This window comes from Cydia amplana, chromosome 6 (assembly GCF_948474715.1).
Source record: "Cydia amplana chromosome 6, ilCydAmpl1.1, whole genome shotgun sequence".
NCBI lineage: Eukaryota > Metazoa > Arthropoda > Insecta > Lepidoptera > Tortricidae > Cydia > Cydia amplana.
This window is the reverse complement of record NC_086074.1, coordinates 5060334-5086127: the sequence shown is the minus strand read 5'-3', so window position 1 is coordinate 5086127 and position 25794 is coordinate 5060334. Positions and strand designations below refer to the sequence as shown.

Genomic DNA, 25794 nt, shown 5'->3' with positions numbered 1-25794 from the left:
CAAAGAAATGTTACATACGGTCTACATAAACCTTGTTACCTATTTGATGTTGTTTCTTAACGCATGTACCTCCGTTGGGACATGTTTGACGATGAAATTAGTATCGTATAATTCATATCGTAATTAGTATCGTATCATTTTATAATTATTCTCCGTATAATATATGACACTACCGAATTATTAACGCGCATAAATCGCGCCCTACAAAAATGGTAATCTAAATTGTATAGCCTCGCGCGAACGCCGACCTAAATGTCTTTACTAACACGGTTTTCGGAGTTTAGTTTTAAAAGGAGTTTAGTCTTTTTTTTTATAATAGCGCCTCTGGAACTCTAAACAGAGCATGGCTTGACCGACACGCTCTCGTCTGGTTCTTTATATATATGCTTGACATGGAATCGTGCAATTGGGCATGTCTAAAGGGACGTAGCTGACAAAGTAGACAAGATAACAAGTTTTAGCAAACGTAGTGCCACAGGCTCCCGACGGAACGCTAGGCACGCGACGAGTGAGGAGATATAATTAGACACGTACAGTCTCAAAACCCAGCCCCTCTGTGTAAATTTGTCTGAATCAAACACTAAACATAGCCATGATCATATTTAACAACCAAATGGAGCAAAATTCTTGCGAACGAAACGAGTGGTGCAGTGTTTTTGTTGGTGGTCTGGCACAATATTTTGTCTACATTGTATTTTTGTGTTCATTGATCACAATCCAGATTCTATCATCATCATCTTCCTCGCGTTGTCTCGGCATTTTGCCACTGCTCATGGGAGCCTGGGGTCCGCTTGGCAACGAATCCCAGTAATTGGAATGGGCACTAGTTTTCACGAAAGCGACTGCCATCTGACCTTCCAACCCAGAGGGTAAACTAGGCCCGTATTGGGATTAGTCCGGTTTCCTCACGATGTTTTCCTTCACCGAAAAGCGACTGGTAAATATCAAATGATATTTCGTACATAAGTTCCGAAAAACTCATTGGTACGAGCCGGGGTTCGAACCCGCGACCTCCAGATTGCAAGTCGCACGCTCTTACCGCTAGGCCACCAGCGCTTATGTTTCAATCGAGATTCTATATGAGTTATAAATGTCGGAGGCAGATCGTAAAATCGGCCATATCGAGATATTCCTAGGCATACCATGAAACGCCGCCATTTCATGATCTGACTAGCGACTACCAGCCATATCGTTCAAACATCAACGTTTGACGATTTGCCTAGCGACGTTTAGGCATATCAAATAGTAGGGTGTGATATTCCTAGGCATATCATGAAACGCCGGCATTTCATGATCTGCCTAGCGACGACCAGCCATATCGTGCAAACCTCAAGGGGTGATATTCCTAGGCAGATCATGAAACGCCGGCATTTCATGATCTGCCTAGCGACGACTAGCCATATCGTGCAAACCTCAAGGGGTGATATTCCTAGGCAGATCATGAAACGCCGGCATTTCATGATCTGCCTAGCGACGACTAGCCATATCGTGCAAACCTCAAGGGGTGATATTCCTAGGCAGATCATGAAACGCCGGCATTTCGTGATCTGCCTAACGACGACCAGCCATATCGTGAAAACCTCAAGGGGTGATATTCCTAGGCAGATCATGAAACGCCGGCATTTCATGATCTGCCTAGCGACCACCAGCCATATCGTGCAAACCTCAAGGGGTGATATTCCTAGGCAGATCATGAAACGCCGGCATTTCATGATCTGCCTAGCGCGACCATCAGCCATATCGTGCAAACCTCAATGGGTGATATTACTAGGCAGATCATGAAACGCCGGCATTTCATGATCTGCCTAGCGACCACCAGCCATATCGTGCAAACCTCAAGGGGTGATATTCCTAGGCAGATCATGAAACGCCGGCATTTCATGATCTGCCTAGCGCGACCATCAGCCATATCGTGCAAACCTCAATGGGTGATATTCCTAGGCAGATCATGAAACGCCGGCATTTCATGATCTGCCTAGCGACCACCAGCCATATCGTGCAAACCTCAAGGGGTGATATCACTGGTGCACTTTCATTTCAATGCCGGCGTTTCATGATCAGCCTAGGAATATTCCTAGGCTGATCATGAAACGCCGGCATTTCATGATCTGCCTAGCGCGACCATCAGCCATATCGTGCAAACCTCAATGGGTGATATTCCTAGGCAGATCATGAAACGCCGGCATTTCATGATCTGCCTAGCGACGATCAGCCATATCGAGCAAACCTCAAGGCTCAAAAGGAACGTAAACTTGTATTAAAAGGTACGATCTGGCAACACTGGACTCGGACGCAGCGCCATATAGAATGCAGCGCCACCAGTGGCAAAAAATGCAATTATTTTACGATGCGATCGGTATGAATGAAGCTAGGAATTCGACGAATACATTGCTCCCATCGTGCATCGATCTGCTGAATCTTTTATAAGACAGATCGTGATATGCCTGAGTTAATTTTAGTCAGATCATGAAATGGCGGCGTTTCATGATATGCCTAGGAATATCTCATCAATTATTTTACGATGCGCCCGGTATGAAGCTAGGAATATCAACGAATACATTGGTCTGACCGATCTGCCGCCTCTTTTATAAGGCAGATCGTGATACGCCTGGGTTAAACTTAGTCAGATTATGAAATGGCGGCGTTTCATGATATGCCTAGGAATATCTCGATATGCCCGATTTTACGATCTGCCGCCGACATAAATATAAGAAGAAGAGCATACAAAAGTGTACATAATTCTCAATGTTATTATGATGAAATATGGATTTTACTAGATATTACTAGGTGCAATGCTGTAAATACATGTTTTATTTCAACATCTGCACCCGTTTGTTGCTGAAAGATGATACCCGCGTTTTCCAACGTCATTAAAACTATGTGGTGGTTGGTGAATATAATAACTACCTTTAATAACCAGAAGTGGCTTACTTGCGTAAGTTGTTTCACATGTCGGAAAACACTTGCGACTTATTCAACTAATCAAAAGGGTTACTTCGTAATATGAACTGCTTCCCATTGTTTGGTAATTCTAGTACTCTATTAACAAGCTCGTTAGTACGCAACAGAAGAGAAGGGACGCTTCGTTCCGTACATACGAGAGCGGCATTAAAGATATCCGTGGATCATTGAATGTGGGTAATCGGGTTTGTTTTTACGATCAAATGTCTATATGGGACCCATTGCATTAAAGTAACACAAAAGTCAGAAATTGTAGTCAAAGGCCGACAGTCGCACTTCACTCGCGAAACGCCCTATACAAAACGGCCAGGGGCCGTGACGTCATCGCCCATCTTGTAGTATGGACAAAACAAGAAAATTTTGCGTTTTTGTCGGTGAAATATTGCGTTTATGTATATAGTTGCTATACAATATTTTTTTGGATGAAATGTAAGGAATCGAATGGTACCCTTACTTTTATCGTTTTTGGAAGTTTAAAAAAAACTTAAATTTTGAAACTTTTAGGTCCTCTTGTTTTGTAATTTTTCAATATTTTATTTTTATATCCACATTATTGTGATAAATTGCTCGTTTGCTATCTATTTTACTAGATTTTGTTATAAAATTCAACATGTGTCATCATCCCTATTCTCGTGTAAACCGCCATAGATTATAGTTTCACTGACGTTAATGGTAAACGATACCCGTGGTTCGTTCCGGCCGCGTGCGCCGAGGATCTGATTGCAGTGCCAATGAACAGCCGACCGAGGCATGACCAGGTCAGGTCAGCCAATGATGCGGATGCAATCTCACTGGACGCAAACGGCATCTATAGCATATTCAGACGCTTATAATATGACGCCAACAGTTTAATCTCATGGATCAATACATGAGAGTGGAAGAGAGGTATCATATTTTTAAGTATCTGAATATGTCTCTTTGTTATATCGTTTAAAGTCGATATCGATTACAATAAAGCAAGCGTAAAGAGGTGCTTTACAAACGTTACGGTTGCATACACAATAGAGTAGGTAGTGATTCATGGGCTGTTAATTTGTAATTGATTGTAAATTTGTTGGTAATTTCATTATAAAACCAAGATTGTCTAATACGGAATTACATATGTATAATACTAAGTGAACGCGATAACTTAAATTAATAAACAATTGATTGGCTATGGCTTGATTCAATTAATAGCAATAAAAACTTTTTTTTTTGTTAGCCTGGTTTAGTGTCCCACTGCTGGACAAAGGCCTCCCCTCCTTTCCTCCACTCAACCCTGTCGTTTGTACGTTCCCGCCAATCCGGATAAAATGCGTCCAAGTCGTCCCGCCATCTCCTTTTCGGTGGATAAATAAAACATATCATATTTAATTAACTGTAATTTAAAATACAACTTCAAAGTTACTGGAAAAGATACTCCATTGACACAGATGTGTAGAATTATGTAAGGTTAATTCTGATATGTAATTAGTTTTGTAATATCAGTTTAACGCCAGCTTGCGTCAGTCAGGCTTATGTTTTCAGAGGGCCTACCGCGAACCACGTTCGACGTGTTGCCTCTCTGTCGCACGTGTAGTTTCGTACGTAAGTGTGACAGGGAGGCAGCATTTCGATCGTGGTTCGCGGTAGGCCCTCAGGTCTTACAGGACCAACGTTGTGTTTACTTGCCTCATATAATAGGACCAGTGAACCGTTGGCATGCGACAAAATTTATTTTTTGTTCACTAAACCACCAACTACAGATTTGTGGCATATAAAAAACGACACGTTCATCAACATACGTTCGCTATCCTCCTGATGAAACCTCGTAGAGCCGTAGAGGTTTAAGAATAGAACCCAAAGATTTATTTCAAAGCCGACCATGTGTACATTTCCACCGTGCAAGGCTGCATCACATCGTCACGAGCACTGCTCCTTCTACGGCATTCTCGTCAATCCAGATTGGAGAATCAACACATGCGCCATATGGCTGCGCCGGTCAAGGCCGGCTTTCTGGGTCGGCACTCGACAGGCTTAAAGGAAAACTGCTGGCAATCCTTGTTAGTGCCTCGAGTACCTGTTTATATGGCGAGATGTTTACGACTTGTAAAACAATTAAGATTAGAGTTTCATGAGTAGATAAAGTACTGAATATAAATGATTTTGTAAAAAAGATCGTCCAATGCGGACTTTTTGACTAGATTGTTGATGCATTTCAAACGCAGGTGCATTTTCCTTATCTAACTGTTGAAATCCCATGATTGCAAAGCCTAAGAGTATTTTGTCTGGCCTTGCCCAATATTCTACCTATATTAAAATTCTCTCTAGAATTTTTTTTTTATCTGTACACACAATACATACGTTTTGAGTTAATTTACACATTTTTAATAGAGCCCATACCAAGATTAAAGCAAAGTGCAAGCCAAAGTGTTCTTTTTAATACTCCTCACGGATTTTACTCTTTGATCAACAACAACAATATTGTTACATATAGAATAGTTTTTTCGTTCATAGCATAACCCTTGTTTTAGTAATCGTATGCTTGAAGTTGCGACTTGAAATCACTTGCCAATAGAGCTAGAGTCAAGCCCGACCGAAGACAATTCGAAAGTCATTAGAATAGCGACAGCTGTCACGATCTGTTATCTGATTTTCCGCTTGTTTGGTGCACTTAAGCATTAAAATCATTGCTTTCGCTACGATATAACTAGGTGTCATTAGGTGTTTAAGTGCGTATGATTGACCTTATACAACACATTTTGGATTAGGCGAGTATATTAGTTCTATGGTATAAAGTGTGATGATAGGTATGTAAATAAATCCAGCAGCTTTGCAAAGCAAATCTTTTCATATTATAAGTATTAGAGCCTTGAGTGAAATGGAATAGGTATGTTTTATAATAGGTAGATAGGTACCTATTAAACTGAAATTTCCCGTTTAACCGGACCCGTCAATACTGGACAGGATATTACTGTCTGCGAAAATTTAATCTGATTCCCTCGAAACTTCGTTCAACGATTTTTGTCTTTACTGTCGATAGGCGTAGCAGTTATCCAACGTCGTGTTTTTCACAATAGCTCGTTTATTGCATTCCAGGCGAAAATTCTTCATTTCACACCATAACACAGTTATCAAACTTTCTATCCAACTCGGGTTAATCTCTGCCATAAATATCCAAACAATTGGGCTTAAAATCTCTTAGTAACACTTGCCTTCAAAATGAAATTTAAATCTTGGCAAAAACTCCCACGCCAGTAGTTTTATTAGGCTCTTCTCTACGTAAAGAACACATAACTTAGTCCTATGTCAGTTACATTAACATAATTTTTTATTCTCTCATATTTTTGTACATATATAGCCTAACTGCTTTCTTAGATAACTGAACATAAATAAGCCAGCACTTATAAGAAAATTGTTTTAACCTGTTATTAAATGGGATTTCCTAAATGGTGGAAATAAAATCAAAATACTACCGGTTCTACCTGGAGCCGTGTTTACTAGGTTTACTTCCTACTTTTAAACTGTAGTAAGTAATTGCTGGAAATAATAGCTAAGTTTTTAGCACATTGACGATGCATTGATGTGTTAACAGGCGAATGTTTGCGATACTTATTTGCTCATTATTCTGTTCAACGAACCACAAAATGTGATTACTTCCAGTATCTAATATGCAAATAAAACGACTAGCGGAAAATCTGTTATTGCGAATACAGATAGATCATGAATGAAGATGAAATCCAGAGGCTGCGTCCGATCAGCCTTCAGTTATTGCACGCGATATTGAATCTCCCAAGCAGAACGTATAGCCAATTTGCAGGTCATTATAGATCCAATTTCATGATATCGTTCCAGATCTTGTTAGCGGCCCTACAAACTACTAAGTCTAGTTTAATAAACATGGACCTACGTCGTTCATCTTTACTTACATAATTTCGAATTCTTACCTGTAAGAAACATCTTTCAAACTTGTCGAACCAATAATCAAGTTCAGCTCGCCTTTGCGCCCTCTGCTAGCATTCTGCCTAGTTTTTGTCATGTTTTTTGTCCTGGACATCTACAGCTGCGGGCTTGATTAGCCAGTGTAAGACTATAAACTTGCCAATTTATACTTTGTTTGTTTATATGGCATTGGTAATGGGTACAGGATCATGTGAAATTGTTAGGTTGTTAGCTTCACATGGTGACGCGCGCCCCTCCCGGCGCGCGGCGGTCTTTTATTTAGTACATTCAGTAGACAGTTTCATCCGCGCCGGACTTGCACGTTGACGCGTGTGTACAAAACCGTAGCTCATGAGATAATCTGCTGCAGTTATAAACATTACTGTATTCGTGAAAGTGTCTTATTGGAAAGTTTTATTGGATTACGTTTACTGGTCAACATTCTGTTCATGTTTTTCTGGAAGAGAAGGTAATACATTTTTAAACTGTTTTTATTTTGAACCGAAACGGATGTACGAATTCAAAGTAATTGGAAGTATTTACGCTATAATTCTAGTTTGAAGGCCATGATGGACGTTCAGTACCTAGTTAAGCAAGATCGAAAAACTACTTACTTTACGGAATTACATATGTTTGATCAACTGTAAAGTTTGTGTCCATAGAAGCTCTGTCAACCGGTATGTCCTCTAAATCTACCGGTATAAAATGCATAACTAATTTCTTTCACATTCGTATTAAGGGAAGGTGAGATATTACCATAACCACCCGTATCTAATGGCGCCATGTCCCGTGTTGTTTATTGCCTACGTATTTGGCTATCTTTTATCATTATTTCTTTTTCTTTATTTCTATTATCACTAAATATAATTATCCTATCGTGCTACTATCGTTAATTTTATCTTTATTGATCTTCGTTATGTAAATTTTTATTGAAATTATATTATTTATATCAGCACAAACATTGTTGTAAATTAAAATTATGATTGATGATCCATTAAAAACAAACATGACCTTACTTTAAGAGACGTAAATGTGTCTAAATTGTTAGGGGTTAAATTACAGACAGTACCTAATGTCGATGTGCTGTAGTCATCAAGTTTTACAACTTTATCTTCTGTTCTTCAAAAATCTTTACGGTATGTTCGTCGCCACAACACAACACTACATCATCACGTTTCCCAAAAATCAATTGTGGTATCTAATTTAACATTCCCATCTCAAATAACCATAACGAGGGTGTTCATTGTAGGGGAGACTGTTTAACAAAATAATAAAAGTGTTTTCTATGACAACATTCAATAAGCAAACTCGAGCCTCGACTGATTTATCTAATCTTTCGCCTCGCGAAGAGGCGTCAATTTAGGTAAAAAATCGATGCCCCATTTATTTACATAGCCCAAACATAGCCCAAGAAGTCATTAATAATCCTGACACTGTTACGAAATTCGATTTGTGTTAATGTAGGGCCGTTAAGGCGTGGGATAGCGAAACTCCCTATTATGAGGGAGGTTGGCAAATAATATGGGGCATGCGTGTTCCTCTAATTTTCAAACATACGGGCGTTGCGTGATATGGGATGTGAATTATGAGGCGTTAGGGCCGGTCGTTTCTCGTGCAGCTGTTTACAAGGATTTATTATATTGAAACGAAAAATAAGAGGAATGGCTACTATGTGTCTACTGACTAGTATTTTTTCAGACAAGATTACATCAAATCAAACACGTGAGTAATAACTGCTTCTGCCATAAAGCCTTAGATTATATCATATCTATCTGCATAAACAATAATATTTTTTTTTAAATCAATTGCACATGCAGCAAGCGTGTATATTTTTTCATGTTCACGATTTATGATTTCGATTAAGTACAATATTAGATAGGTAGTTGGCGTTTGGCAGATAATAATAATAGTAATAGATATGGATCTGCATTTAAATTATTATTCTCTAAAAATAAAGAAATTACGTGCTCCTCGTAATATTACGTATAACTTTATATATACCTAGTCACTGTTTAATTTCACTTTACACCGATTGACCTTAAAGAAGTGAAAATCTGCCGTATGGTTTTATTGATGCTAATATAATAATGTAATGTTAGCAAATATGGCATAATTTAAATAAATCAACCAATGAATAGGAATATTATGAAATATATTAATAAATTTTACTGAATTTGCTTATCAGTAATCGGTTTTATACGATTATTATACTAACATTCACCATAAAACTTTCTCGCACCATTACATTTTACATTTTCATCTAATGATTTATTAATTATTCAAACTCTACGGGTCGTAGGGCTCTCATAATTTCCGGATGTCATTCATTGAATCAATATTGGCAAATCATTCCATCATTATTTATTACTTACTCATCACTTGGCTCTTTTTTAAATTGTGTTTTGTGTTGTGGCTTGTCAACGAATTCACTATCAACGGATAAATTTCAAAATGTAGGAATATACATTCCAATTAATAAATGAATAAATAAATATAAATACAAAATACATAATAAAATATGATTAAATTAATTAATTAAAGTTAATTACAAAAAACACACCTTAAAAAAATATTAATTCTACACTTAACCTAAAATAACCCCCCCTGCATCGTACCTGGCTCAAAGGTCCCCATAATGCCTGCAGCATTCCCCCGCTGAACTGCTATGGAGACCTGTTGGACCAAGTACGACCCAGAACGAGGATCACCACCCCTCTCCCGCAAACGCCGGCCTAATTCCCTAAATAATTGGCGGGCTTCCCTACCCCACGGCCCCGTGGTCTCTACAGCCACCGGCACAAAATCGTACGCCGATGCCAGTGCGGAGTATTTAGCGTGTTTCTGCTTAGCAGCAGTCTCCGCCGCTGCACCAGCACGACGCACGGTCAGTCCCAAATGAGATGCAGCGAAGGTGCTTACGCAAGTAGCATCTCACAAGAGGCAGCGCCCTCTCCGCCACGGAACCAACGTCAGACCGTCCGGCCTCTTCCCATCCGTGCGGCTGAGGCCCGGCGGCTCCAAAACACAGGGCAAGTTCGCAGAAACCATGGCCCGCCGCACAATCTCATTGATAGAGTGGTGCCTCGGAAAACGACCAGCGCACCGCCTACAACTCAGGCCATGATGGCCGTTCTCCGCCACCCATGCCCCAAAATGCAATATAAATTAATACATTTTGAAATTTATACACATAGCCATGTAAAAATGGTCAGCTGAAGTAGAAATACTGTCGAGATTATACCAGCGATATAAAATATAAATGTATGTCGAAGCTGTTAGTGGAATTATCTATAAATAGCTAATCCACCATTGCAAATTGCATTGACCTTTCGCAACATACACACGCTTACATGTTTTAGCACGATTCCCCGTTTTAATTGACTCAGTCTTTATTGCACCGAGCCCTTCATCCGGTCCCGCCCTGTCTGGCTAATGGTAGAAAGGGGTTCCACATGCGACGTACACAGTGGACTACAAAGTACAGTGTAATATCACCTGTTTCTTGATATTACGAGGTTACAGGTTCATATTTAAACAGGCAGAACTGTCTTTTATACCACGTGGTATATGGACCACGTATGGCCAATAAGCCCAGCATATGGGCGCTTGTAACGCCAAAGGCACGCACGTTCTTTCAAACCCTTTAAACAATAGTTTAAGAGATAAATTTACAGTCAGTAAAGCTTGGTACCCCTGCATGCAAATGTGTATGCAGGGGTTCTAAGTGAATACTTTTGCTGACCATGTCCATCTTTGCCGAGATTCTTCGTGAGCTTTGGAAATCTGATCTTACTCATTGCACTACCAGGAAATTAACGCCTAACTATAGTACCGAATAAAGTTAATAATAACGTTGTTATAGCTGTTGCCCTCTATAAGCTAAAGGTGCTCTCCCAAATTGGACTGATCCAAATATAAGAGCGTTGACATACCGCTGTACCCACCCATACTAAAAATACAATGCCTAATCTAATATCACTTGCTTCTTGACAACTTTACGACTGAGGGCACAGGTTCAAATGGAAGCTGGTGATGCATTGATGATGTGGTTAAACAATTTATTGCCGTTATCCTTTAAAATATGCTCTGGCTTATCGAGCGACAACACCACGATAACGGTCGACCCTCGTTTTATTAGCTATGCGTGCCGCCTCCTCGGGGATGTCTCAATGAGCTCTGTGCCTTGTTATACTTATAGCCTAATAATTTTTAATGTTTACGTACTTTTTATTTTACGTTGTCGTTTTGGACATTGCTGACAAAATTTAAATGTTCTTAATGTTCGATAAAGTTAAATTGAATAAGTTGATACAGTCGCAAGTCGCGATGACCTTATGTTTATGATTTTCCGTAAAGCAACCAGGCAGATTTAGGATAAAGTATTACCAATATTTTTATCAAAAGATCCGTAAAAATATCACTTGTGTTTAAACTTTTAGTTGTTTCTTTGGATCGTCAAACGAACATTGAGAATAAATGCTTTGAATACATACGAAACAGTAATTTACTAAGCGATTTCGTAACAAGTACTCGTGCTGCAGTAAAAGATGCTAAACCATAATAAATGCCTGAGTAAACATGTCGATTTGTGTTACACTGTTAACCATCTGTATTGCTCTCCGATTTGACCGGGCTTTGGCCCCGCTGGTTAGTGCTAAGAAAATGTATTTAGCTCTGTTTACTCGCCGGATTGGATAAACATAACATTTGCCAAAATACTCGTCCTCTGGCTGTCGAACTCGAATGTGGTATATCGACCTAGCTTGATTTAGATTCGTTTCAAAAGAGCGGAAGAAATATCTTTTTTGCTAGGTTTAGTTATCATGGGAACAATACTTCATTCGATTTACATTTTGATAAATGCTTATTTCTTGTAGCGTGACGGTTTAATTGCACGAATGTTTCTCGGTAATAAATGCCAGTTTATGAGATCAGTCTTTAGCAAAACTTTTTATGATCTGGTGATGCCGATAACAGTGAATGCTCCGACACTTCCGACTTGGGGAATAAATGTTCAAATCTTTTAAGTTATCGTTGTAAGTTTTTGTTGCCATCAATCAAGACTAGTTCTTGCAAGTTTTGTTGATAGTTATCAATATTACCTCTATATTGTAAGTGATTACAGCATAAGCTAGAGCGTAGACGCTTCGTGATCGTTTTCTCGCTGCGCTATATGAAGTTTTTGTTCACTTTAGAATTCCAACCAAATTATAGCCGCCCCGCCCTACGAACATTTTAATTGTTGTTTATAAAATGCATCTTCTCTTTTACGTTTTATAACATCATTTACTTAATGTATTGTACTTTATTGTGTGTAGCTTATTATATTAGACGTATCCTTATCAAACTAAGCTGTGAATTCGTATTCGTAACATAATTACACTTTTAGTCAAACAAGAAACATGAAAACATGTTGTTAATAAAATATGGTCACCGTTTGCCACACAACGGCCTATTTTTTCACCGAGCTTTTTTGTTTTAAATACCACAAGAAGCTCTGGAGTTATTTTTTCCCACGTAGGCCTCGAGCCTCGACCTTCATTTGAAAAGGGAAGGATAAATATTTGGCTTCGTAAAAATAAATATTGTTCTTATTTTAGTTAAATGTAGTGCATGAAAGCTAGAACAAAACACGCAAGTTAAGAAAAACATAACGCGAGTTTGTGTAACTATAATGCCTGTGACGAATGCGAATGGCGTTTAGATGCCATTCGTTGTTTTATTTATATGATTTTAGCAATTGTACATTAACCTAGATGGTGTAATAGTTTGGCATTACTTGAAAACCGATGGCGACAGATGGAAACTCGCCAAGTGCTTGAAGGAGTATGTGTAGCAAATGTACCCAGTAGGTAACTTTGTTATTTGAAATGCAGCCTGCGGCGTTGATAAAACTATGTGTCCATTCAATGTTGATTAGATTACGATAATTTAAACAACACAACATAAAGTCGCTCAGGTATTAGTGCTGTAATACATTTTACTACGCCTCTGTGTCTGTACTTAGGTAATCAACTAATCAATGTATATTTTAGGTCAGTACCTACATATTGACTAACGTACAAAAAACTATTTAATGTTAACTGTTTCGAATCTGAAGTAAACACAGTTGACTTCAGTTTCGCAACTCGAAAACAAAACATGTCGGGAATATTTTAGTAGCAAATGCAATTCAGCTTTACCTATAGAATACTAAGTGGATAAAAAATAACTTTAAATGCCCAATGTGGTTTGTTTCTCCAAGAGAGTTGTGGTAGAAATCGCAGTGGCCTTCTGCATAAGTTACCGTATCAGACGAAAGCAGGTAATAAAGTACTGAAATATCTATCAGGGAAACCACAATGATACTGTGGTAACGCATGTATCTAAGTATTTGTTGTGGTGGTGCCACTTTACTCGTATTGCTTCGAAAGTTTGCGTTATGGTTATTTAGCTTGAGAGTCAACTCATAGACGGTAATTAAGCCTTTTGGTGGCATTTTTTCATTAACGCGAGCAATTTTCTCCTCCATCGCCGGCATGCTCCGGGGATGCCTTTCTAGAGATATTTCAACGCGGCGTATAATTTTCCGAAAGTGTCAACTATTGATGAGTTTCTACATGAAGCGTGACCGGCGGCGTCAGCTTTAAGACCTTCGCCGTGGCCTTTCTAAGTTAAATTAATGACCGACACAACAGAGCCACGTTGTATCGCTATCGCTAGTAAAAATAACCATATGATTAATACCGAGTGGGTGTGCAGACGGCTCGCCGGCGTTCGCAACCATGACGAATTGAATAGTAGACCTCCGAGTGGGTGATGCTATTACGAACCTCATATTTGAATAGGCAGTATTGCGGCTCTCGTAGTGCGATGACCTGGCCCCCTAACTTAGTATGTTCTATCTCAATTCGATGTGTTTGAACACATCTAACTTCGCTTTAACGGTAATGAATGATACATAGAAATCGTCGCTTTATCACAAAGTTGGAAGAATAAGCTGTCACAATCATAACACAAATACGAGAGAGGGCTCTTCTATCGCTATTGTTGTTATCGGTTAGTAAGCAATAGGTATCAGATTAAACTGCCTGATATTTACTAAGTTAAGATTAAAACGTAAACGTCGGTTGCACAAGTCGATAAGTGTTTTACACTTTGTGGTGTTCACATGATTCAAGTGGTGTGATAAGAAAAAACAGACTTGTTGCAAAAACTCAGGGCTTAAGAGTGCTATTACATTTCGGGGATGAGCGAGTTTAGGTATTTTACGCGCTGCGGCAGGCCCCGCGATCTCAGGTCGCCGAACCCTTCCACCGCATTTTCCCTCGGTCGCACTACAATGATGGATTAAACATTCTTGATCCGATCGTGAAGCACATTGAAATCAATCATAACAACACTAACTGTACTTTAATATCAAAGTCCTAAAAATGTTATTTGGTACGAAAATACTAAATCCAGTGCAAATATACATACTTATGTAGGTCATTATTACTAGAAACAAATTATACGTACTTACTTAGGTACTCGCTTATTTTCATTTTTAGTCATTGCATATGGTATAGGTTGTATAGTGAAACTATTTTAGCTATATAATAAAACCTTTAATTTGTATCTTAAGTTTAGAAACGAGCTGATACTAAGCATCTGATGATGAAGCCTGATGATGATGATGAAGGTGGTCACGGATACCAATCAACCATGTAGTAACATGATTAGGCTCGTTTGATTCGTCTCAACAAGATCTTTGGCACTAGGTGACACTCAGGGTCTGATAATGGAGCTGGAAGGTGGCAGCTGGTACCAGTCAACTATGCAATTAAACCACTTCGTGTTTGAGCTCGTTTGATTCGTCTCAACAAGACCTTTGGCACCAGGTGATACTCAGGGTCTGATGATGGAGCTGGAAGGTGGTCACCGGTACCAGTAAACCATGCAACTAAACCACTTCGTGTTTGGGCTAGTTTTATTCATTTCAACAAGATCTTTGACACAAGATAGGACTCAGGGTCTGATGATGAAGCTGGAAGGTGGTCACCGGTACCAGTCAACCATGCAACTAAACCACTTCGTGTTTGAGCTCGTTTGATTCGTCTCAACAAGATCTTAGACTCTAGGTGATACTCAGGGTCTGATGATGGAGCTGGAAGGTGGTCACCGGTACCAGTCAACTATGCAACTAAACCACTTCGTGTTTTAGCTCGTTTGATTCGTCTCAACAAGATCTTTGACACTAGGTGATACTCAGGGTCTGATGATGGAGCTGAATGGTGGTCACCGGTACCAGTCAACCATGCAACTAAACCACTTCGTGTTTGGGCTCGTTTGATTCGTCTCAACAAGATCTTTGACACAAGATAGTACTGAGGGTCTGATGATGAAGCTGGAAGGTGGTCACCGGTACCAGTCAACCACGCAACTAAACCACTTCGTGTTTGGGCTCGTTTGATTCCTCTCAACGAGATCTTTGACACTAGGTGATACTCAGGGTCTGATGATGGAGCTGAATGGTGGTCACCGGTACCAGTCAACCATGCAACTAAATTACTTCGTGTCTGGGATGACAACCTTCCAGCTGCACATAAGACCCTGTGAGTACTATGTTGTGTCAAAGATCTTGTTGAGACAAATCAAACGAACCCAAACACGAAGTGGTTTAGTTGCATGATTGACTGGTACCAGTGACCACCTTCCAACTCCATCATCAGACCCTCAGTACTATCTTGTGTCAAAGATCTCGTTGAGAGGAATCAAACGAGCCCAAACACGAAGTGGTTTAGTTGCATGGTTGACTGGTACTGGTGACCACCGTCCAGCTCCATCATCAGACCCTCAGTACTATCTTGTGTCAAAGATCTTGTTGAGACGAATCAAACGAGCCCAAACACGAAGTGGTTTAGGTGCATGGTTGACTGGTACCGTTGACCACGTTCCAGCTTCATCGTCAGACCCTGAGTTCTATCTTGTGTCAAAGATCTCGTTGAGTGGAATAAAACGAGCCCAAACACGAAGTGGTTTAGTTGCGTGGTTGACTGGTACCGGTGCCAACCTTCCAGCTCCATTATCAGACCCTCAGTACTATCTTGTGTCAAAGATCTTGTTGAGACGAATCAAACGAGCCGAAACACGAAGTGGTTTAGTTGCATGGTTGACTGGTACCGTTGACCACCTTCCAGCTCCATCATCAGACCATGAGTCCTATCTTGTGACAAAGATCTTGTGGAGACGAATCAAACGAGCCGAAACACGAAGTGGTTTAGTTGCATGGTTGACTGGTACCGTTGACCACCTTCCAGCTCCATCATCAGACCCTCAGTACTATCTTGTGTCAAAGATCTCTTTGAGAGGAATCAAACGAGCCCAAACACTAAGTGGTTTAGTTGCATGGTTGACTGGTACTGGTGACCACCGTCCAGCTCCATCATCAGACCCTCAGTACTATCTTGTGTCAAAGATCTTGTTGAGACGAATCAAACGAGCCCAAACACGAAGTGGTTTAGGTGCATGGTTGACTGGTACCGTTGACCACGTTCCAGCTTCATCGTCAGACCCTGAGTTCTATCTTGTGTCAAAGATCTCGTTGAGAGGAATAAAACGAGCCCAAACACGAAGTGGTTTAGTTGCGTGGTTGACTGGTACCGGTGCCAACCTTCCAGCTCCATCATCAGACCCTCAGTACTATCTTGTGTCAAAGATCTTGTTGAGACGAATCAAACGAGCCGAAACACGAAGTGGTTTAGTTGCATGGTTGACTGGTACCGTTGACCACCTTCCAGCTTCATCATCAGACCCTGAGTTCCATCTTGTGTCAAAGATCTCGTTGAGAGGAATCAAACGAGCCCAAACACGAAGTGGTTTAGTTGCGTGGTTGACTGGTACCGGTGACCACCTTCCAGCTCCATCATCAGACCCTGAGTCCTATCTTGTGTCAAAGATCTTGTTGAGACGAATCAAACGAGCCGAAACACGAAGTGGTTTAGTGGCATGGTTGACTGGTACCGTTGACCACCTTCCAGCTTCATCATCAGACCCTGAGTTCTATCTTGTGTCAAAGATCTCGTTGAGAGAAATCAAACGAGCCCAAACACGAAGTGGATTAGTTGCATGGTTGACTGGTACTGGTGACCACCTTCCAGCTTCATCATCAGACCCTGAGTTCTATCTTGTGTCAAAGATCTTGTTGAGACGAATCAAACGAGCCCAAACACGAAGTGGTTTAGTTGCGTGGTTGACTGGTACCGTTGACCACGTTCCAGCTTCATCGTCAGACCCTGAGTTCTATCTTGTGTCAAAGATCTCGTTGAGAGGAATAAAACGAGCCTAAACACGAAGTGGTTTAGTTGCGTGGTTGACTGGTACCGTTGACCACCTTCCAGCTCCATCATCAGACCCTGAGTCCTATCTTGTGACAAAGATCTTGTTGAGACGAATCAAACGAGCCGAAACACGAAGTGGTTTAGTTGCATGGTTGACTGGTACCGTTGACCACCTTCCAGCTTCATCATCAGACCCTGAGTTCTATCTTGTGTCAAAGATCTCGTTGAGAGGAATCAAACGAGCCCAAACACGAAGTGGTTTAGTTGCGTGGTTGACTGGTACCGGTGACCACCTTCCAGCTCCATCATCAGACCCTGAGTCCTATCTTGTGTCAAAGATCTTGTTGAGACGAATCAAACGAGCCCAAACACGAAGTGGTTTAGTTGCGTGGTTGACTGGTACCGGTGACCACCTTCCAGCTCCATCATCAGACCCTGAGTCCTATCTTGTGTCAAAGATCTTGTTGAGACGAATCAAACGAGCCGAAACACGAAGTGGTTTAGTTGCATGGTTGATTGGTACCGGTGACCACCTCCCAGCTCCATCATCAGACCTATATATTCTGATTCTGACATGTCATCAAAAGCATTTGTATTCAGCCATTTTTTAATTTAGTACCTATAAAATATCAGATCATTTCAAATATCTTTAATGCTGTCCGGTAGTTACATACTATACTACAAAACCAAATCCACAGTACTAGGATCAAAGTTTCTCAGTCGCCGTTTACACGCACTGTCACGCACACAGTATAGCATTTTACACGGCGCCTGCCGCACACAATGATAAAAAACCTCGTCGTCGCCGTTGAAAACGTGCGGAGCCGACCGACACACGTCCTACCTCTACAAGCTCTGCCGCGGCACTGAGCTCACGACCGCGCGTCATCGGTAATATTAGAGTCGTTTTCAAAAAATTGCCAAAAAATTATAGTAGAATTTCATAAACACTAATGTATACCATCAGTATAAGCAAACGCTGCAGATTACTTGAGTATGAAAATGACTTCGATATTAAGTAGAATTTCGTAGGAATTGACACTTGTTTCGGAGAGAAAATTGAGTTTGTTTTTCTTCGATTTTCTCTTTCTCAAAGGTATTTAGGAAAAATGTCAAAAGTAATTCCTAATGTACAGGGTATTAGTAATACAAAATAGCCAGCTTTACCAGAGTAAACTTCTCAACATTTACAAATACGAGCTCACAATTTAGTGCTTCACGTGGTTTTTCGGAAACAACCATCAGAAAAAAAATCATTACTAATTTAATAAGCCCTTTTTCCAATATTTAAAAAGTAATTCCTAAAGATAAGAAGACGCTTTTACCGTAACAAGTACTCATTGTTTCTAATAATGACCCTAAAGTACTGAATGTCATCGAGGAATATCATCAATTTTGCATTATTTTGACTTTTCTTGTTGGAGCGCTCTTAAAGAGGCCAGAAGTACTGTAAGAATGTATTTAGGTTTCTCTACCTATTTGTTAAAGAGTGTATGTACGGTACGTTAAATGTTAAATAGCAGATCGCTGAGGCAAAATATGAATAGCAGCCGAGGCCGCTTGTGGGCAGCCTTCAGCCATGGGAACGCTGCATTGTGCTCCGCGCGGAGAAACGCTGCAATACGTCGATAGGTTTTGCTCATTGTTACTGGTTTCACCACTTGACATTCTAGAGAATAACCATCTTTTTACGTCTCTACGAACAATTAAGAATGTTTTTGTCTATTTTGAATATTGATCGGTTCAGTCGCCTGTTAAAGGTGCTTGACTTGGTGATGGGCATGTGAAAATTATAATTTTACGCTCACTGTGAAAGCAGATCAGAGAAGTTGTATAAAACTGTTTTCATTTGAAGTTGCTGATTAATTTAAAAACGTGTAAAATACCTATTTCGACTCAAAATATCTGATAATAAGATTAATAGAAACGGAATAAGTAATATTGGGTATTATTGACTTAGGCACGAGTACCTAATATACATTAACCTATTTAGCGTTAGTGATAGTACGACGCCCACGGGAGAGATGAGGGAGTGGTATCTCGTATTTCAATGTAGTCATTTGTATTGTTACGGAATATTTAGGTAAATTGATAATAAACTTGATCTCACAACGCCATTTACTGTTACTTGAGTTTTCGGTAGGTATTTCAATACCAGAAGTACTTAGACTAGATAGATAATAAATAAATAAAAAATCGTTACGTGTGTAGGTGCCTATACACTTAAATAGGTTATTACGTGTAGTGGAACAAGTATCTCACGGCTGTGATGATATTGCAAAACGAAGCCATAAAACGTGCTTTGTTGACACGAGCGTCATTGGTTGGTAATTACTAAATGCAATAAGCCGTTTCTTATTTATGTAAGCTGTGCACGAAATAATTTAAATACTCACGCTATGTTTACGATATCTTATAGATACCTACCTATCGAAAAAATCATAACAGTTAATCCTAATTGAATTTTATTTAAATGGATTTGAAACGTAATTGCTACCAATAAATGATTTGAATTATATTTGCCTAGTTGCACATTATTAAAGCTAGTTTGGATCACGAGCGAGCGGCGGGACAATGGCAGGCGGTAGTGTCCCCTGGGGCGCGAAACAGTATTTTGTCGCGCCCCCGGGGCGCTGAGACAATGCACAATTCCGTTGTCTCTTGATTACTGGCATACGTTCTTTATTAACCTACTTGTTTATTGTTACAGATCATGTGAATTAGCGGTAAGCATGGAAGAAGACAGTACAACAAGCGCTGTCGAGGACCAAGATCCGCCCTTGGTCGAGGTTCAGACCAATGAGGAGAGCCCCGGTCAGCGCGAGGTGTCGACCGGCAGCGACGGGCTCGCTACCAGCGGCAGCGCTACCCTCACCAATGATGAGAGCGGTGTTGGTGTAGATTCCGTAGACGACTGCAATAAGAATGTGACGACAGAATCGTTAGTGGACCACGAGCCCTGCGAAGTGAATGATGACGCTCGTTCGTTGGGTGATTTAGACAGCCTACCGGCTGGTGATGAGTTAGTCTTAGGCGCGGCGGGAAGCGACAGCGGTGTCGAAGGGTGCGGCCGAGCACTTAGCAGCGGCGGTGGCTCCCGGTCTTGTGCTTCCAGTGTCGTCTCATGTGGATCAGGCTGCGGCTCGGAGAGCTCGTCGGTCGCCGGCGCGCCGCCGCGGCCCCGCCGCAGAGTCAACGTCACCGTCACCGAGCCGAAGCGCAGCTCGCCCCTCGGCGCCTCCACTCCTCGTCCCGTCACCGCACCGCGCGGTCCCAACCTAGCAACCAGAGAACGCGCTAGAAGTAGAGAGAAACCTACTCCGCCCGAGAAACCGCGACCTCTAACGCCGAAGCCGCGAATCCGTCCCACCGGCGAACTGCCGAACCTCGTCCGCGAGAGTCCCGCATTACGAGCGAAACCAACCAAGACTTCAACAGCACGATGCCGGACGCCTAATTCCCCTAGCGAGGAGAAGAGATGGCCTTCAAACGGACCGCGGCTGACGACCCCTACGGACTCTAGCGCGACGCGTGTAGCCGCCGACAAATATGGAACGTTGCCGCGTAGGAGGCGTGAGAACGGCGAACCGGACGGTTCGCCCAAACACGACGTCACACCACCGACTTCCCGGCGGCCCACCATCACGCGGTCGGTCTCCACGCGCTCCACCACCAAGGCGCGCGTGAGGATCTACGCGGAGAAGAATTGCCAAACTGTGCTACTTGGAACTGACGTGGAATCGGCTTTAGCCGGAATAACGCCTAATATTGAATGGTAAAGAAAGGTCTTTACTTACAACATTTGCTCTTCACTTCAGATGAAAAATTTATAAATATGTAGATTGCCATGCACAATACTTAATAAATATGTAATGACAAAATGTGTCCAAATCGTTAATATGTTTGCCCAAAGGAAAAACGCCCGTTATTCTAAACGTTTTTGGCCCATCTTCTGCAATGTCTATTTTCAAGTATCTCACTTCAGCGTACGTCAAACTTTATTTGGATTTATCCCAACGTACTTCGTTATTACAGTAGCCGCGAGATCACCCGGTGTCACCGCGGCGTGCAGGCGAGCGCGCGCGACACGGAGACGACGCGGCTGGCGGCGGCGGCGGCGGCGGCCGAAGCGGCCGCGGCGGAGGAGCGCGAGCGCCGACAGCACGCCGAGGCGCAGCTGGCCGCCGAGCGAGCCGCGCGACTCGCCGCTATTGCGGAGCTAGAGAGGAACTCACAGCGGTTGCTGGAGCTTGCTGGCGCTGGTAAGTTTCCTCTAGCTAGCTGCCTAGAGGCGGCGGCGGCAGAGAAGCGAGTGCCCCGAGCGCATGGCGCGGCTCGGTGTTATTGCGGAGCTATACAGGAATTCCCCGCAACGGCTGGAGCTTTCTGGGGCTGGTCAGTCGGACAAGTCAGCGTTTTTACGCCCAAAAACTGTTACACTATGACTTCTTCTACACAAATGTTAGAGACAAACGTTTCTCAAGGCGTTTGAGTGTTAGTTTGGTAGACGTTTATAAACAATTACATTAGCATCTAACCGCTCAGAGGCCTTCCATTCCATTGTATTGTGGTTTTTACTTTTTTAGTCAATCATATCTATTTGTAAGGTTTGTTTTCTGATCGGCTAGAGATTAAATCACTGCCTCTCTCTTCTAGTAGTAGTAGTAGTAGTAGTAGTAGTAGTTAGTAGCTCTCTCTTCTCTTTGGTTATCTGAGGTATACTATGGACAAACATAAATTCTACATGCACATTGCACAGTAGGTAAAGGATATAGATGGCTAAGAAAGACGTGCTCAAAACAACAACGATCTGCATCAGCAGTGCATAATGTGCAGATAGCTATTTTTGCCGCTGGATCAAAGCAGTGTGCGATTTGTTTGGCACCGTTTATAATAATGCCCTGATTTTTATCTTAATCCGTTTTAATGCTTTAGCCGGTCGGAACAATCTGCATGACCAAGCAAAGGCCACCGAGCATCGTAAATCTAGACACGATTTGTTTCCAAACCGTTCGGCGCCGATTAAGTGAAAGGCTCACATGCGACTACAATGGCCTGCGTGTCATCTTGCAATTGCTACAAGGTTTAACTGGAAATTTGGTTGATTATGTTCTAGTCTGGGAGGAAAGAAAGCACGAAGTGAGTTTGTGTCTATCGATCCAACTTAAAATACATAACCTACGAACCGAATAATGCTGATAAAAAGCCCTGTTTCTACTTACTAGCAAAAGATTGATTGATAATTTAAACGTTACAAAACAAAATTAAATGGAGAGAACATTGTGATAATTTAAGCTTGAATTAGGTAAACCTTTTAATATTTATTCAAGGTAACCTTGTGCGTCCTTTGATTGTATCAAGGACACATTGCCTATAGAAAGTTCCTTTACACTTGAGATTTAAATGAAAGAGTACTCTAACTTTATTAATCAGTTAATACAAAGTAGAGCGTCACCGGTGTTTTCTATCGAGGTCTTTGTCTGGTCCGTCTCTTAGCGAAATTGAAATTGAACTATAAAACCTAGACAACATTGTGTTTCAAAATAACCAAGAGAGGTTTTATTGCTGTATTTAGTTACGTAGTTAAACATAGAGCAATTTGACTGCTGACTCGACTAAGTATATATATTTAAAACTAGCGACCCGCCCCCGCTTCGCACGGGTTAACAAATTATACATAAACCTTCCTCTTGAATCACTCTATCTATTAAACAAGCAGCAACGGTTGCACTCCGGGAGTGCCGATAGAAGTGAAACTCACCTCACTATGTTACCGACGCCCGGTAACACGATACATACGTTTAGCGAAGGTATTCTATTTATTATATATTATTATCATTCTCAAATAAGATCACACTTTTTCATTGACATGTTTATTTACATACTGCCATGACAACGTCAAATTATTTGAACATAGGTAAAGACTAAAGAGTCTTGAAAAGGAGTCCGCAACATAAATGTCAAATAACATCGAGTTTTTCTTTATTGATTTAAATGCCATCTAAATTATGAGTGGCCACCTTACGGGGCTTACGATCACGTGATCGCCTTACGCCCCTTACGGTCACGTGATCGCCTTACGCTGTCTCGAGTTTATCATTTTTTCCCCACCTCAAAAAGTGCCCAGCGCCGCTAAAGAAGTTTTAACTTCAAAAAATCCGTTGCGGAGTTTTAAAGATCTAAGCATACATGGACAGACAGACAGCGGGGAGCGACTCTGTTTTATACTATGTAGTCATATGAAAACAGTAATGCCCTAGCCTTAACACTCCTCAACTACATGAGGCTTTTAGACAAACTTAAACATTGTGTTGTTGAATTTATGTATGAATATGGGCTATAAATAGATTGTGTTTCTAGGCGCCGGTGCGGGTGCCGAGGGTTGCCTGCGGGCTCTAGAAGAGCAGCTACGCGCGGCGGGCGAGCTGGCGGCGCGGCAGCGCGGCGACATAGACGCGCTGCGCGAGCACTGCGACCGCCTGCATCACGTAAGCTACTATAGCCATAGCTACTATTGTTCTTTCCAAATTCTAGCATATACAGTTCACACTCACACTTTGTTAACATAACTGTAAGGCGTTTAGTTTTCGACTACAGCGAGTAAGGGATAATGTATCAAGGGTCTGCCTGAAAACCAGCGTTGTAGTAAATAATTAAATATACTGCAACATTATGCTGAGGCAAGCTCCTATTTAACACTCATGAATATTTCTCCCTTAGATGTACAACTCAATTTCTTAGTTTTTAAGTCTAAATTTAAGGTTTATCTGTAAAAATGTGTTACACTATCTGTTAACTCTGCAACTTCATGTGATGTTGAATAAAACTTTTCTACGTCTATGTCTATGTCTATGTCAGTTTCCCACCCAGGACAGACCCAGAATTGTTGTCCACAGGCGCAAGGGCAGGTAAAATTTTACGTAGTCGATACAACCCGTTCTCTTTTTAACTTTTCAGTTAACTCTCGAAACACTTTTAAATTTGCGCCTAATTTTCTATGATTCATTGCGAGAGTTAATTTTTTCTCGTTGAGGGTTTTGTGTCAAACGCTATCTTTACTGAGGCCAACATTATATGAAGACAGGTACACAGCTGTCTACCTGCTGTCTGTGTTTGTCATAAAAAAAAAAAAAAAAAAAAAAAAAAAAAAAAAAAAAAAAAAAAAAGAAAAAAAAAAAAAAAAGAATATGTCGCAAAAAAATTAAATGCCCTTTAAGGAGGGCGACGCCTTTATAAAGTAATACTAGGTACTATTTACGTGCATACAACAATTTTTCTTGGTTATTATGCTACTTCAGATAATAATGTCAGGTCAGTCGTCCGCAGGAAGTGGATTAAGATAAAATAATTTAAATAATGATTGGGAAGTGTGATAAGCAGCCTTACGACAAAGGATTACATGAGATAAGGTATAATAGCGGGCTTACAGGCTATTTTTGTTAGTGAAAGCACGTAAGTATTTAGGACAAAAGACATCTTGTTTCGCTAATAAACGTTAATAATCAGTTATATCTTTTTTTGTAGTCTTAAGAGCCCTTATGAATTGTTTCCAGGATAATTAACCCGTGGAGCGCCCTAACAAGACACGTGTGCTAGTAACTAGTATAGGAATTCCATACTACGGTAATTCTGGGGCGCTCCAGGGGTTAATAGGATACATAATTACCAACTCGATTCGATTAACCGGGAGGAAAATAATTTAAGGATATTTAATTTATTCAGCTATCCCTAAAGCAGTTACATAACCTGAGCTTGAAAATTTCCGCGATTTGCGACGGGAATAAGCTAGCCGGGAATAGTTATTGCATTTCCAATTTGACACTTCCGTGACTTTCTACCAGCCCGGTCCGTAGTCCGTACGCAAATGTCGCGCAAGCACCTCACGGCTGACTTGCACCCAGGAACTGCAGCCGTTTGATTGACTTTATCGCAGTTCAACAAATCTAAACCGAGAATATCATTGGAGCTAAATTGAAGAACGTTTATAAATTGCGATCGTAACTGGTGATATCGATATTTCAAATCAGGTACGTCGTTCGATTTAGCCTATCGTTTAAAAAACGGTCAAGGTTTTAATTGTTGTTTATTGTTACGTTTTTCGTAGTGTAGCGTGACTGGCGCGAGCTTCATAATAAACAATATTTATTTATGCTTAAACAAACTGCAAAGTTCAAATAAAATGAACATTGTATTAATAATTTCACATACACACTATTGCCATGGTATTATCAGAGATCGGATAATTTTGATGATGACAAATTCCGTATGGTGCATTTATTTCAATGGACAAGACCTTGCCATTCTCTAATGTCGAACCATTTGTCATAAAACTGACCGCTGTGACAGTGTGACATTATACTGCAATTACAATTAGTCACAGAAATAGCTCTCTAAACGATCCGTCAGTGTCCCGTAAAGTATATACCGTTTCAAAAGATACGACACTTGAAATTATATACCTACTCAGGAATACGATATGTTTACAGCCTTCTTTTATAGTCAATAACAACAATCATCACTCATTGGAGACTTGGAGAGTATGCCAAGTGATTTCAAGTGTCTCGCTGAGTCATGACTCGTCGAAACGTACGACTGCACTTAACTTCGAAACTTGTTGCCATTATAACCTTGTTTA

General features: G+C 40.9%; 1 protein-coding gene across 1 annotated transcript in view; it reads left to right on the top strand.

Moving 5' to 3' along the window:
- Positions 1-6960: 6960 nt before the first annotated feature.
- Positions 6961-25794, top strand: part of LOC134649126 (plectin) — a 33068-nt gene continuing 14234 nt past the window's right edge. Inside the window, exons 1-4 of the mRNA XM_063503842.1 lie at positions 6961-7330; positions 19870-20934; positions 21195-21421; positions 23520-23647. Coding sequence (XP_063359912.1) covers positions 7311-7330; positions 19870-20934; positions 21195-21421; positions 23520-23647 — 1440 coding nt within the window. The 5' untranslated portion in view covers positions 6961-7310. The remainder of the gene's footprint in view (positions 7331-19869; positions 20935-21194; positions 21422-23519; positions 23648-25794) is intronic.